General features: G+C 33.9%; 1 protein-coding gene across 13 annotated transcripts in view; it reads left to right on the forward strand.

The window, feature by feature from the left end:
- Positions 1-15,844, forward strand: part of TCERG1 (transcription elongation regulator 1) — a 51,878-nt gene that overhangs the window by 19,234 nt on the left and 16,800 nt on the right. For 8 of the 13 annotated variants that reach the window (XR_011464840.1, XM_070374558.1, XM_070374560.1 and 5 more), the window contains 9 exons: positions 758-958; positions 1,669-1,781; positions 2,716-2,804; positions 9,773-9,933; positions 11,026-11,082; positions 11,227-11,293; positions 12,348-12,398; positions 13,759-13,894; positions 14,714-14,803. Coding sequence is in view for 12 of the 13 variants with exons in the window: in XM_070374558.1 (XP_070230659.1) it covers positions 758-958; positions 1,669-1,781; positions 2,716-2,804; positions 9,773-9,933; positions 11,026-11,082; positions 11,227-11,293; positions 12,348-12,398; positions 13,759-13,894; positions 14,714-14,803 (965 nt within the window). In the remaining variant the exon portion in view is untranslated. The remainder of the gene's footprint in view (positions 1-757; positions 959-1,668; positions 1,782-2,715; positions 2,805-9,772; positions 9,934-11,025; positions 11,083-11,226; positions 11,294-12,347; positions 12,399-13,758; positions 13,895-14,713; positions 14,804-15,844) is intronic. The other 5 variants (XM_070374559.1, XM_005906615.3, XM_070374566.1 and 2 more) reach the window with 1 other exon arrangement.

Genomic DNA, 15,844 nt, shown 5'->3' on the forward strand with positions numbered 1-15,844 from the left:
AAATTTGCATTTTAAAGTTACTGAAGTTAACTACGTGAAACTTAAATTCTAGTATAGGATATGAAGTTCTTTTTTTTTTTTTTTCCAATTTTAATTCACATTTTTGATTATGTAGCACCAGCTTATTTAGCTGTCTGGTGAAAAATATAAATCTTGGCTTATCTTTTAAACATAAAAGAAATTTTGCTCTCTTTTTGGAAAATAATAAACTGTCAGAGTTTACAGGACTATGTGACTTAATCACTTAGTATGCTAAAATTGATTTGATAACAAAGTCAGGGACTTACTTTTACTTATTTATTTTTTCAGTCATTTACTTTGAAATAGAGTTTTATTCATATCCTTTTTAGGTATCTTAGAATAAGAAAATAATTTTTCCTCAGGAAATATTCCTAGTAAATGTGCTTATTGCTTTGATTTCATTAGAACTTAAATTCTTTATAAAAATATATTTCTATTAATTAAAGAATTTATCATTTTTATAGTTTTATGTTATTATGATTTATCAAGATTTCGTTATAGGTGTGACACAAATTTCTGACTTTAAGGTACTTCTTGGGTTGAATTTCTGAATCTAATTGAATTTAGGCATTAGAAGTAAGCCAGATTTAAGTAATTAATATTTTATATGATTTTTTTTGTTTCAGTTGGCTCATTCATTTATTGATGTTTAATAGATTCAGCTCATATTTTAAAGTTTTACTTTGTATCACAATTTGGTACTTGGATCTAATATTTTCTATTATTCTTCTTTTAGGTGTATTGCCAGGAATGGCCCCTCCTATCGTACCTATGATACATCCCCAGGTTGCTATTGCAGCTTCACCTGCTACCTTAGCTGGAGCAACAGCAGTTTCTGAGTGGACTGAATATAAAACAGCAGATGGGAAGACATATTATTATAATAATAGAACATTAGAATCAACCTGGGAAAAACCCCAAGAGCTAAAAGAAAAAGGTATAGTTGTAATGACTTAGTGGGACATAGTATACATAGAATGGTATTTGAAATTCTGAATTAATTCCTTTTTAAAACATTTGAGGGATTTTCTATTTATATAGTGTTGGATTATTTATTTCCACTGAATTGATAATGTATTTATTTAAAAAGCCACAGTTGTTCTGCTTACAGGTTTGTCTGTCATTTTACCATTTAGAGAAATTAAATTATATGTCCACACTAATAGATATATTTTTTACTGTTGTCAGGAATTGCATAATTGCCTAATTAGCTGTTGAATTACTATCACCCTTACTGAAATTGATAGTAGTGACCAGGAAGGAATGTGTGTATTGTGTGTGTTCTGAAGAAAAACTTTAGGCTGTTGGAACCTTGGAGGAAGAGGACTCTTATTTTCTATAATCACAAGTCCCTGTTTCTGTTTTTTAGTATGTTATCCCTTTCATTTGTAGCAAAAATGATATATGAATGTAAGACTTTATGTCCTTCTGAAATCAGTAGTTCTTTTCTGCTGACAGTTTCCTAATTAGTATAGCAAGGTATTTGAAGTTGAGCATGACATTAGATTCAAGTCAATGATATTACAGGAAGAATATTTTATTTTTGTGGTTAACAGCTAGAAATGGAATATCCTAACTGCTTAGTGTCAGTGTTCATCAGAAGTTAGATCAGAACCACTATGTGATGTTATCTCCATTTTTTAATAGAGAAACTAGAGGAGAAGATTAAAGAGCCAATTAAAGAACCTTCTGAAGAACCTCTGCCAATGGAGACGGAGGAAGAGGATCCTAAAGAAGAGCCAATAAAGGAGATAAAGGAGGTAAAGGGCCATTTCCTACTGACATGAGAGCCAGTGTTGATTGTTGGGTACAGTGTACTGGTAACTGAAAATCTGTTTACCGTTGTTTTAGATAATTGCTGTAAATCTGATCCCTGAAATTTTAGGGTTCTTTGAAATTTGTAATTCAATTTTCCCTTTGAAAATTTCATTAAATTATTTCTTACACGAAACCAAAGCCCCTCTAGAAAGAAAGGCCCCTGGACCAGAGCTGATGTCTCCTCCTGACTTACAAATTGCTACATGTTATAATTTTAAGTACAACTTCATATTTGGGGATTGTTCATTGTATTTTACCTGTCCTCTCTTGCATAGAATAATCTCTGAACAACACTAAAAGAGCTCTGCTTTTGGACATTCTGCTGAGTAAGGAATTTAGCAGAAAAAGAAACAACCTTAAATGAAGAAATCTCCTCTAATATTCTATACCCCTTTCTTTATTTCTACTCCTAAACAGATAGTTAGTGACTCTCTAAGTTAGAAACATCTTCTGATGGGGTCTATATTTCTATGTGAGTGCCTTCTCAGTCATGTCTAACTCTTTGCAACCCCATGGACAGTAGCCCACCAGGCTCCTCTGTCCATGGAATTTTCCAGGCAAGAATATTGGAGTGGGTTGCCATTTTCCTACTCCTGGGGATCTTCCAGACCCAGGGATTAAACTTGTATCTCCTGCATTGGCAGGAAATTCTTTATCACTGTGCCATCTGGGACGCCAGTGGGTTCTACTGTCATGGAATTCAGCTCTGCCTAAGGGGCAAAGATTTAGAAATTCTGATTCAGAGTCTCCCCTCTGTATGGTAGCAACAGACATTATGTTAGTTTTACTTTAAGGTATTTGCAGTCTTGTGCTTGTGGGATATTCAAGTATAATTTTGTGATATGAATTTAATGGGAGTAATACAATTTCCCATAGGAGCCCAAAGAAGAAGAGATGACTGAGGAAGAAAAAGCTGCCCAGAAGGCAAAGCCAGTAGCTACTACCCCTATTCCTGGTACTCCGTGGTATGTAGGTTACTTAATTAGTAAGTTGTTTTATTTATTTATTTATTGCCATGTTTGATTATTACATTATTACACAATAGGTAGAGAAAGTACTTTAAAAAAAGTATGTGTCAAATACTGAATGTTTTTTGGTTGTTTTATTTTGGATTCTCAAACCTAAAACTCAACTGCTGCAGTATCTTGCTCTTCTCACAGAACTCCCTATTAATATTTACTGATTATAATTATAGATTTGAACCACTGTAAGATCCTGAATCTCCTTTTTTATTTATGAAGTGTTTATTTATGAAGTGTTTTAAAATCGCTTTTATATATATCCTCATAAATGATTATGTTTAGAGAACTTTGTAAAATTACATCTTTTTATCTTAACTTTGAGTAGTCTGTTTTTTCTTTCCTTTTTTTGTTTGGTTCTCTCTCTTCTTCCTCTCCCCACATCAGGACTTTCTTTCCCTATTCTATTTAATCTGTACTCGGTCTACTCATGGCAATGAGTTGGCTTGTTTCTTGAGTCTTGTAATGTGTAAATTCCCCTTCAACTTGGTTTCCTTTTTTCTCCTTGGTTTTATTATTTGTTCTATAGAATCCCACAGTCTGGGTTTTATTACTGTATCCTAGTGGTACTTTTAAATAGAATCCTCCATTCTGAATTTCCTGTAAATTTAGCGGGCACTTATAGAGATACGATGAAATTTATGCTTGATCTTTTTGGCCAACTAACTGATGATGACCTTTCCCTCAGGATGCATCTAGTTGTCCCTTTTTTGTGTGTGATTTTAGTGGTCATTGCTGATTTGCCTAGATCAGTGGTTTTCAACCAGAAGTAATTTTGGCCTCCTCCCCTCAGCCCCCTCCTCCCTGAAGTGGATATTGGGCAAAGTGTGCAGGCATTTTTGGTTGTCGTAACTGGAAGGCATGTGGTAGGTATAGGCCTGGGTTGCTCCTAAACACCCTACCATATACAGGGCAGCTCCCTGTAAGAATTAATTATTTGGCCTAAATGCCAGTAATGTGGAGTATGAAAAACCTGGCCTTTTGGCATATTTGCTCATTTGCTTTTCCCACAGACAAGACCAGTAGTGTCAGCAACGGTATGATTACTGAAGACGGTTTAAGATTTTTTCTGGTTATTTTCCTACCGAGGTGTGCTAATACAGCTCCAGTGGTATGAGTCGTAAGTGTGGAGTGAGAAGCTGTCAGGACATTTCAGAATTAATAGACTATGGATAAAGAATTCTTGAGTCACCAGGGCTTCCCTGGTGGCTCAGATGGTAAAGAATCCACCTTCAGTGCAGGAGACCTGGGTTCCATCCCTTGGAGGAGGGCATGGCACCCCACTCCAGTATTATTTGCCTGGAGAATCCCCATGGACAGAGGAGCCTGGAAGGCTACAATTCATGGGGTCACAGAGAGTCAGAAACAACTAAGCAGTCAACACATGGACAAAGAATTCTTGTGTCACAAAACTACCTTGTGCTAATAATATGCATGATAAAGTGAGTAGGGTGAAGTGTACTGATAATCTGCATCATTTAATAGATGAAAAAATAAGACTGGCAGATAGAGGAAGGATAGATGCATGATAAAGAATATATGATAAAATATTAAGTCTAAATCTAGATGGTCAGTATATTATGTTCACTGTTCTAGAGACATTCTTTAAATATTCTGTATATTTAAATTTTTTCATAATATTGAGTAAAAACCTATGGAAATAAACTAAAGAAATGCATCAGCAATTAATCATTAATTGATTAATCAATTATATCAATTAATCAATCATTAATTGATATAAATGTGTAAATAAAAATAAAGTCGCCATGCCAGTCTAGGTGAATATGAAATTTCAAATACTGTAAATTCAAAGATAAATTTTTCATAAGTTAAAATCCAACACAGGTTACAAACAAACTGTGAATGGCAAATAAAGGCAGCCTCACTTAGACTTCGTTGTTCAGTTGCTCAGTCATGTCCGACTCTTTGCGACCCCATGGCCTGCAGCAAGCCAGGCTTTCCTGTCCTTCACCACTTATGGGTCTTGCTCAAATGCGTGTGCATTGAGTCGGTGATGCCATCCAACCATCTCGTCCTCTGTCGTCCCTTCTCCTCCTGCCTTCAGTCTTTCCCAGCATCAGGGTCTTTTCCAGTGAGTTGGCTCTTATTAGGTGGCCAAAGTATTGGAGCTTCAGCTTCAGCATCAGTTCTTCCAGTGAAATTCAGGGTTGATTTCCTTTAGATTGGGTTTAGATTGGTTGGATCTCCTTGCAGTCCAAGGTACTCTCAAGAATCTTCTCCAACACCATAGTTCAAAAGCAGCAGTTCTTCAGCGCTCAGCTTTCTTTATGGTCCTGCTCTCACGTTCATACATGACTACTGGAAAAACCGTAGCTTTGACTAGATGGACCTTTGTTGGCAAAGTAATGTCTCTGCTTTTTAATAGGCTGTCAATGTTTGTCATAGCTTTTCTTCCAAGGAACAAGTGTCTTAATTTCATGGCTGCTGTCACCATCTACAGGGATTTTGGGGCCCCCAAAAATAAAGTCTCTCACTGATTCCATTGTTTCCCCATCTATTTGCCATGAAGTAATGGGACCGGATGCCATGATCTTCATTTTTTGAATGTTGAGTTTTAAGCCAACTTTTTCACTCTCCTCTTGCACTTTGATCAAGAGGCTCTTTAGTTCCTCATCGCTTTCTGCCATAAGGGTGGTGTCATCTGCATATCTGAGGTTATTACTATTTCTCCCAGCAGTCTTTAATTCCAGCTTGTGCTTCATCTAGTCCAATATTTCTCGTGATGTACTCTGCATATAAATTAAAAAAGCAGGGTGACTGTATTCAGCCTGGACGTTCTCCTTTCCCAGTTTGGAACCCGTCCGTTATTCCATGTCCAGTTCTAACTGTTGCTTCTTGACCTGCACACAGGTTTCTCAGGAGGCAGGTAAGGTGGTCTGGTATTCCTATCCCACAGTTTGTTGTGATTCACAGTCAGAGGCTTTAGCGTAGCCAATGAAGCAGAAGTAGATGTTTTTCTGCAGTTCTCTTGCTTTTTCTCTGATCCAGCAGATGTTGGCAATTTGATCTCTGGTTCCTCTGCCTTTACGGCATGCTAAATCTTTGTGATGCAGTCTTAGTAACCAATTGGAAAAGTTACAAGTCTCCATGACCTTAAAAGATTTTTGTTTTGTCAAAACATTAAAAACTTTCTTAGAATCAGAAACTAAAGTTTACTGAACCTAGAAAATTTCTGATTTTTGATCCCTCTTTATTCTTAAAAAAAAAAAAGTAAAATAAAGTCAAACCTATGCTCTGAAATACCAAGAAAAAAATTCCAGTGTAATTATTCTTGTTGCTAGGACTGTTGTATCAGTGCAATGTTAAGTAGAAAAAATGAACGTCCCTGCCTTATTCTCCATGTAGGGGGAGAAATTCAGTCTTTTACATCAGATATAATAGTAGCTTATATGGTTTTTAAAAAATTTGATAATGTTTTTATCATAAATCTGCATCTTTTGAAATGTTTTTCTCTTACATTCTTTTAATATGGAGAATTACTCTGAATTTTGATTGTTTAACTTTGCATTTCTGTAATAAACCTTAATCATGGTAGATTAATCTTTTTAATGTATTGTTGGATTTGATTTGCTAATATTTTACTGAGTATTTTTGCATCTCTGCTTGTGGCCTCTGAATCCATAAGTTTCTTTTGTAATGTTTTTGTTGGATTTTGGTATTAGGGTTTTGCTGGTTTCAGGAAATGAGTTGGATGGTGACTGGTGATTTCTATTCCTCTATTTACTGAAAAAGTTTGTAAGATAATATTTTTTCATTAAGGTTTTATAGAATTAACAAATCATCCGTGGTCAGAGTTTTTTTGGGGGGAAGAGTTTTCGTAACAATTTAAACTTCTTTAATAGCTATAGGACCATTTTTTTTTGCTGTTGTTTCTTCTGTTGTCTTTGGTTAAGTTGTATTTTTCAGGAAATTTGCTTATTTTGTGTAAGTTGAATTTGTTCTAATTATTTTCTTAGTATCCTTTGAATGTTTCTGTTATTATTATTCTCTTAATATTCTTTAAATGTCTATGCTCTGTGGTGATACCCCTTTTTCTTTCCACATAGTGGTGATTTGTTCTCTATTCAGGACCAGTCAAGCCAAAAGTTTGCCTGTTTTCTGGTCTTTCATTAAGACCGCAAGTTTTAGGGTGGTTGGGCCCCTCCACTCTTGCCCACTCTTATTTCCTTTTTTCTGATTACTTTGGGTTTACTTTATACTTTTTCTAGCTTCTTTTTCTAGTAATTATGAAATTACTCTTAAGTTATTAGTGTTCTTTTCTTATCATTTAAAGCTTAACATAGTTTCCTTTTAAGCCCTGCTTTAGCACCAGCCTACAAATTTTGATGTGTTGTATTTTCATTGCCATTCAATTTTTATTATAAAATTTACTTTCGATTTTTGTCTTTGACTCACTCATTATTTAGAAGTCTTTTGTTTCAGTTCCTTAATTTGAGTTTTTTCTGTGTATTTCACTTGTACTGATTTAATTGTCCTGTGGTCAGAGAATGCGCTTCCTTTGGTTTTGATACTTTCAAGTTCATTAAGACTTTTTTTAAATTGTTCACCAGGTGGTCTTTCTTGGTACTGTTAGTTTTAGGGTTTGGTTGGTCTGGCAGTTGTTGAGAGAGTTTTGTTAATCTTTTGTAATAGTGGAATTGCCTATTTCATCTACTTTTAAGCTCTGTAAACTGGCTTATTATATATGTTTTATAGTTGTTACATGTTCTTGATTGTCTTTTTTTTTTAATCATTATGAAAAGACCCTATTTCTCTCTCATAATACCCTTTGTCTTGTGCTTTTTCCACCATTTACTTTCAAACTTTCTATAATTTTATGTTTAGTTTGTCTCTTAAAACAGCTTATAGTAGTGTCTTGTGTTTTTACTCACTTTGTCAATTCTTGCTTTTTAAATGGGAGTGTTTAGGCTGTTAACATGAGTGTAACTTTTGGTTGGATTTAAATCTGTTATTTGTTTTCTGTCTTCTCTATTTTTGTTCCTCCATTTGCCCTTTACTCCCTTCGTTTGAATTATTTGAACATTTTCTAGCATTCCATTTAATAATTTATCTCTTGGCTTTCGGGTGGTATCTCTTTGCATTAATTTTTAGTTTTCTTGTATTATAATATACCCACTTAACCATCATAGCCTACTTAGAGTTATTATTGTAGCACTTCACATAAAATGTGGGAGCCTTATTTTCATATAGGTTCTTTTTTAACCTTGTACCTACTGACCTTTATGTTACCGTTGTCATATGTATTACTGTTACATACATTGAAAACCCCAACATGCATTGTTCATGATTTTTCATACATATTTTGAAGAACTTAAGAGGAAAAAAATCTTTGATATTTTCCATTTCTGTTTTTTTCCCTTCATTACTAAAGGTCCCGGTGCTTTTTTGTTTGATAGTTTTTTACGTATCATTTCCTTTCAGCCCGAAAAACTTTCTTACAGGGTAATTCTGATAGAAATGAAATCTCTTAGTTTCCCTTCATTGAGACTATCTTCTTTTCCTTTGTTCCTGAAGGATGTTTTTGCTCTGTATGGGATTCTAGGTTGGATTTCTTTTTTTTCCCGGACTTTAATGATGTTGTTTTAATGTATTTTTGCCTCTGTGGTTTCTGGTAGGAAATCCACAGTCCCTGGACTTGTTTCCCTGTTTGTTTTCTGCCATACTTTTTGTTAGCTGCTCTCGAGGATTTTTCTTTATTTTCGATTTCCATCTGTTTATGTTGTGTCTAAAAATGATTTTCTTGAAGTCTGTTCTGTTTGGGGTTCACTGAACTTCCTTAGTATTTATGTCTTCTACCAAATTTGGAGATATCTTTGGGCCATTTTGTCTTTAAATTTTTTCTGCCCCAATATTCTCTTCTGGGATCCCAGTGACATGTCTGTTGGGCATTTTGATATAGTCCCATAGGTTCCTGAAACACCATTCTTTTTTTTTTTTTTTTTTTCTTTTTTAACAGTTTCTCTGCTGAGAACCTCTGTCTTCTTTCATTTCAAGTTTTGGCTTATCTTTGTTTTGTTTTTCTTTATCTCATTAAGTGTAATTATAATTGCTGCTGTAAAGTGTTTGATTATTTCAATAATAGAGCCTTTGTCTGATTAATTTTAACATCTAGGTCACCTTGAGCTTGGCAGCTGTTGATTAACTTTGATTATCTGGTCATAAAGACCTGATTTCTCTTAGTTTTAGCTGCCTGTGCTACTATTACTGTGCAACCAGAGGCCTCAGCAGAGGTTTGAGGGTGGAGAAATTTATACCCTTGCTTCTCTAAATTTTGACTCCATATCTGTGTGTTTTTTTTTTTTTAAACCTTAGAGAGTTCTTATGTACTTGTTTTTTTCTATATTGTTGCTGAGTTTCTAGTTGTAATTAATAGGAACAGTGGGTTGTGCTGGGCTACAGTGCCATAGCACAATAGGTGCTTTTAAATACTTGATACAGTCAGTTATTAAAAGCTTCATAAATAATTGCATTTGAGTTTGTAGTCTGTCTGGTTTGGTAAGAAATAGTAAGTATTATGTAATAGGTCAGATGCTGTGGTGTGTTCTTGAGCTTTAGAGCTGCTTAATAGTATTATTATCTGCTGTTAGGCTCATCTTTTGTGATAGGTTAACATTGAGTGTGCCAGACATGTATGTTCCTGAGCACTCTGAATTCTGATCATCAATGTTTTGCTTTTCCTAGTTTTCTGTTAATATGTTGAGTTGCTGTTTTACTTAACCCATAGCCAGTCACCTCTTCTGTTCTAAAAATCATATTTGGTTCTCTGTAAGAAATGATAATATGAACGTGTCCTTCCCCACCACCACCACCTCCCCTTTTGATTGGATGGCATTAAAAGACCTAACTATAAAATATGTTGCATAACATAAGAAAATGTTTGAATCTATTCCTAGGTGTGTGGTTTGGACTGGTGATGAGAGGGTCTTCTTTTATAATCCTACCACCCGTCTTTCTATGTGGGACCGACCCGATGATCTGATTGGAAGGGCAGATGTTGACAAAATTATTCAAGAGCCCCCTCATAAAAAAGGAATGGAAGAAGTGAAGAAACTAAGTAAGTCTTAAATTAGGATTTATCCTCTAATTTTAATATTCTTTTAACATTTTTATGGAAAATAGGAGGCAGTTTAGAAGTCTTATTTTCAAGAAATATAAGGAAAGGAGTATTTGAGAAATGGAATGTAGACTGCTCTTCTAGATTGAGTTCATATAATTAAAAATAGAGAATTTGGATAAAATTATGGTTTGTAAAATATTTATTGTATGTATTTTAAAAACATCTTGTTATTTTCAAGGTTGTCAGTTAATCCAAGATATGTTGGTGCTGCTGATGCTTGCTTCATTCTTATTAATAGTACTAAAATGCTCCTCAGTGAGCCTTTCAGCACCTTTTGTGATTAGTGTTACATATTTTGAAATAATTAAGCTGTGCAGAGTATTTTTAAAATATTGTTTATTAAAATTTGGCTAACTAAAACTGCAGTACTTTAAACTTGATGAAATTTAGGGAGGTAAACCTTTTTCCTGGGACTAGAGAGACGCCTGCACCTTATTAAGAGATAATCTTTTAATTCACCTTACCCTCAGACAGCCTTTCAATATATAAGATATATAATAAATATAAATATTTGTATATAATTTTTATTGAAAATTTGCCATGGTATTGATTGTGTTTTTTTAAAAACCCTTTATATAGTGTAGAAGCATGATAAATGACTCATTTAATACTTTAGTTGAAACAAATCCTAATATATCATTTATAATAATTGAGAAATCTTCATAGATTATATGTATACACATGGTACATTTTCTGCTTGCTAGTGATTTCCAAATTATTGGAACTTGGTCTACCTGGTGCAAAAGGTATAAGGGTTTTATTCATTTATTTGATAAATATTCACTTATTTGATAAATGAATACAATATTCATTTATTTGATAAATTTTATGTTAATAAAAATTTCAGAATGAGTCAAGTTTAATGTAAAGGGAAGATTAATAGAGGAGTTGTAGAATTATCATGATTTGTTTAATGTTTTATAAAGAAGTGTTATAGATATATAGTTATAAGGAGTAATTTTATTAAAGAAAAGATTGTGTAATATGTGCATATAAACTATTCATAATTTTTGAAATTTTTTTTGCCAGGGCACCCAACCCCGACAATGCTGTCCATCCAAAAGTGGCAGTTCTCTATGAGTGCAAGTGAGTGAGCTATAAGTTGCAGCTTTTAAAAAATACTGCTGACACAAGTGTTCCAGTAGTGGTTAGCAGAAGGATTCATACCTAAATATTTAAATTGTTGCTTGCTTATTTTTATTCTGACAGTTAAATTAAATTTTCTTATAGTTAAAGAAGAACAAGAATTAATGGAAGAAATGAATGAAGATGAACCTGTTAAAGCCAAAAAACGGAAGTAAGTAATACTTATAGTTTATGTAATTTAGGTAGATTTTTACCCTTAAAAGATGATTAGGCTACAGTGAGTTCATGATTAGGACAGGTAATGTGTGTGTGTTAGGAAGCAGAAGTTACGATTGCTCTCTTTAGGCCTATGACTAAGCCTTGCTTTAGGTTGTAGAAATGGTGTCCCTTCTGTTTCTAGATGTGGGAGAGTTTTGGTTATTTAAATATGTATTATGAAGCCAAATGACATTATTATGATAAATTGTTTTTAGAAATTCATTACACCTGAATTTTATAAAAAAAACTTTCCTTCCTAATGTAGACCCCAACAGATACCGTTCCCAAAACCTGATAAATGTAGACCCAGACTTCCCTCTCTTTTTATATACTTGTCACTGCACTTAGTCCTTGTATCCGTGGTCATTACTTGTTGAAGAGGGAACCCTTGAGGCTATTATTATTAGAAAGTGCTCTGAGAGAGAGAGAGTGGTATAAACGGAAGCCTTAGTTTGACCAGTGTGCAGTAAAATATGAATGTTACTAATTATGGGGGGTGAATGGGTGGGGTAGAAGGTGTTTGTATATGAGTGGGGGAGGCATGGGACCATTATTTAGCGGCAAGAAGGAAAGTTTGAAGACATTATTATGGATTGGTTTATCATAGTCCTTATCTGAGGACAGATTGAATGCAGCCAAATTATGGCAAAGAAATCAGTAAGACAACCCCTGTTAAGGGTGTTTCTTTTTTTAAAAAAGTTTCTTTATTGGCAACAGTGTTAAAGAAATTAAGATATTAAAGTGTGACTCATAATTGACCACAGTAACAACAGCTGTTTGAAATTTTACAGTTGACTTTTTAGTTCTTGACCAAATGTATTTTTTATTAGTTGTAATCAACTGAATTTGTGTTCTAATAAGAATTTGTGTTAATTATTATAAATGACTGTATTCATTCTGTTTATGTACCATGATTTTGGATGTTCCTACAATGTTAAACTTTTAGGTTGTTTTTAATTGTTTGTTCTTATAGACAACTCTGTAAGGTTTTTAACTGCTTTTATCAGGAGAATGTCAAAGAAGTCCTTTATGTGGATTGCCCGAGCTTCTCTATTTAGGTACAAAGCTAAAAGCCTGTTTTTCCTGGCTTAGTTTTTCTTTTATTTCTTTTATTGAGATAGATAGTGATAGTTTGTATTGTGACATTTTCATTTAGTATAATTCTGTAAAGGTTATTTGTTTTCATTAGTTGTATTTCTTGTCTTTTAACTCTTTATATAAATAGTTCTTAAATAAATTATTATAAGAGGGTATATTGTTTGGCAAATTGCTTTTACCTGTTTGTTTTGTGCATATCTTAGGTCACAGACTATCTCGCTAAGTTCCTGCAGGTCACGGATTATATCTTCTATTTTTGATTCATTCCCTAAATTGCTAAATACCTCTCACCATATTTGTGGGGTAGCCTTAGTTCCATTTAAATCTCCTGGGCTACCTTCATTTCCCTATATAGCATGATTTTGAATTTCCTAATGTTCTGTTTTTCTAATTCCCTTAAGTTTATGCAGGAAATATGAACCAATTTTATTTGTATACAAAGCAGATCGAATTTAAGATGGAAGATCTGCTTTAACACACCTGAATATTACTGAATTACTTTTTTTGATTATTCACATGAATGGGCCTTCTTCATAGGGCAGATGTTTGAGAGGTGACTTAATTTCATGTTCACAATCTCACCTGAGTACTGTACAACAGCAGGGTTGCCCTTAGCCCTGAGGTGCATTTTTGGAGAAACAAGAAGTAGTTTAGTCATTGATGAACAGTTCTAATTCCACCTAACTACTCCGGGGCCTATGTTGCTCTCTGGGACCTGTCCTTCAACTTAAATCTCAACTTATCACCCAGAAAGTGAGTAAAAAAAATGTCAGGTAGGTAAGGTATATATCTCACATAATCCACTTGGCCAAATCTGCAGATATTTTATTTTCAAAATAAATATTTGAGATTAGTAAGACTTTTACCAATTTTTGTTAGATTAAAAATCGTATGCATTTATAATGTAAAAACATTTTGGAAAATACTGTTTTTCCTATATCATTTCAAAAACTAAAAATTATATTCTATGCTGTTTGATTCTAACACTTAGAGTTTATTGCATTATTGGATAAGTTTTGTTTTTAAGTAAGGTCGTTTATTTTGTGTATCAAGTAGTATCAGGGAGAGACAGCATATTAAAGGTATTTTTCTTTCCTAACAATGTAGCCACTGTAACATCGTTAGAAGCTCATTGTAACTTTATTATTATAATGAAAGTTGCTTATCCCTTAGAGTTGATTTGAAAAGCTCAGTATAATTTGTTTTTGCCAAAAATATTCTGCTCAGTAGTGAGTCTTGAATATTCCAGTGATTTTAAGATTTTAGTAAGATTATATATTAATATTTTGTCAGTTGATGCCTGCATTTTCTTTTTTATAGGAGAGACGATAATAAAGACATTGATTCAGAGAAAGAAGCTGCCATGGAAGCTGAAATTAAAGCTGCCCGAGAAAGGGCCATTGTCCCTCTGGAGGCCCGAATGAAGCAGTTCAAGGACATGCTGCTAGAGAGAGGGGTCAGAAAACAATCTTTGGGGGAGATATTTCTGTTTTGTATAAGTAATATAAATATGTCTTGCTAAAAGGTCAAATCTAAGGTTAGTGCTCATGTCGTGGGGGCGGGATAAGGGAAGCCTGTCAAATCACTGTGCTCTTTTTCAGATAGCCGTTTTCTTGGCTAATTATATTATGTTTTAACTAAATGCCATTTTATTATCCTTTTAAGTACAAATAACATTTAACATTTATTGGGTCATTAAATTTTGGTGAGTAATATGACGAGTATTAACATTACAGAATGACGGACTACTCGGGATAGGTAAGGTAAATGTGATTCTTTTAATATCTACAGAATGGCTTTTGGTTAAAGGAGTACTGGTACTTTATGATATTACTATTAATGAAGCTTAATTGAGAAGGGATTTCAACCTTTTGATTATATTCACAGATTCATTTGAGTAAGTAAAATTGTTCAACTTTACATCACAACATTGTTCACAAGATTAGAGCAAGCTTGGGAAATCAAAATGCAAATCTTCAAGGCTTTTTCTGATGTACTGATTTTTAAAATGTCACACAGTAGTAGTTATTTTAATGAGTAATTAAGTGTGTTACTTCTATATAATATAGAAATGTTCAGAGCCAATTAGTGTGGAAATTTGCTTTTGCCTAGCCTCCCACTGCTTGTCATTTATTAGTGATGGAAACTGCAGTATGGTTTTTATTATGTGTCCTTTTTAAGTAGACGTCCCATAGATTTCAAGCAAAAATTATATGACCTTTCAGTTTTTAGAGCCAACTTAATTTATGAGGCAATACATTTTTTTATTTTAAAGGTGTCTGCTTTTTCAACATGGGAGAAGGAGTTGCACAAGATAGTTTTTGATCCTCGGTACTTATTGCTCAATCCTAAAGAGAGAAAACAGGTAAAATGAAAATAACAGTAAGAAATGTATATCCCTTGCCAGCATAACTTTTAAATTGAACCGTTTCATACCTTAGTGACCCTCTGTGTGGACATTTCTGCCTCAGAAATACTTGGATATTTTTGCCATTATGGACATGGCTTTTGCCTCATGAACATTTTGTCCTTACGTTTCATATATACTGATGTTACACAAAGGTTTCAAAATCAGCTCATGTACATTTATTAATTTTTACTGGGCTATTCTTCCAAACTGATAGTTCCAGTGTTTGACCCTTCCCAACTATTATGTGTCAGTGTATACATATATATGTCTGTTGTAGATAGACAAGACTCAGCATGTTTTATCTCACACGCTCTACATATACATCTGTTAAGTGGCAGCTGTTAGGATGTCTTTTCATAATTAACTTAATGGGTACTTCAGGTCTCTACTGAACTAGAATTATAAGAACTAGAGTTGCCTTATTACTGAGCTGCTGTTTATTCCCATTGTGATTCAGTGATATATATTTCATGGTGCATGCTTCCTCTAAAGTATTGCACACTGCGAACTTTTCTGAATTACCTGGACCACCCTGACACTGATCTGTGTAAAACGTTGAGTATGTTGAACCACTTGCTATAGTGCTGTTGAGGTACACAATTGCATTTGGTAGAAGTAGTGTTCATCTTCCATATTTATAATTTAATGGTTGAAATAATTTAGGTCTAATCATAGACTTTTTATGAAAAGAGGAAGTTTACACTATGTCAGAAATGTATTTGAGACTTGAAACAGGAAGACATGACTTTCCATATGTATTTACACCTGTATTTCATGCACAGTAGTCTTTTTTATTTTAAACGCTTTGTGTGTGATGGTCTCATTTTCACTCATTTGATGGCCCTATCAGAACCTGTAAATTAGCCTTGATTTTTTAGTTTTCCCCACTGTGCATTTCAAGTCTTATCAGCACGATCTACCTCCAAAACCTTTTCTAAATCCAACCTCTTATTTACCATTTCCCTCACTAAACCCTAATTCAAAATACTCTGATTG

This window comes from Bos mutus, chromosome 7 (genome assembly GCF_027580195.1).
Source record: "Bos mutus isolate GX-2022 chromosome 7, NWIPB_WYAK_1.1, whole genome shotgun sequence".
Lineage (NCBI taxonomy): Eukaryota > Metazoa > Chordata > Mammalia > Artiodactyla > Bovidae > Bos > Bos mutus.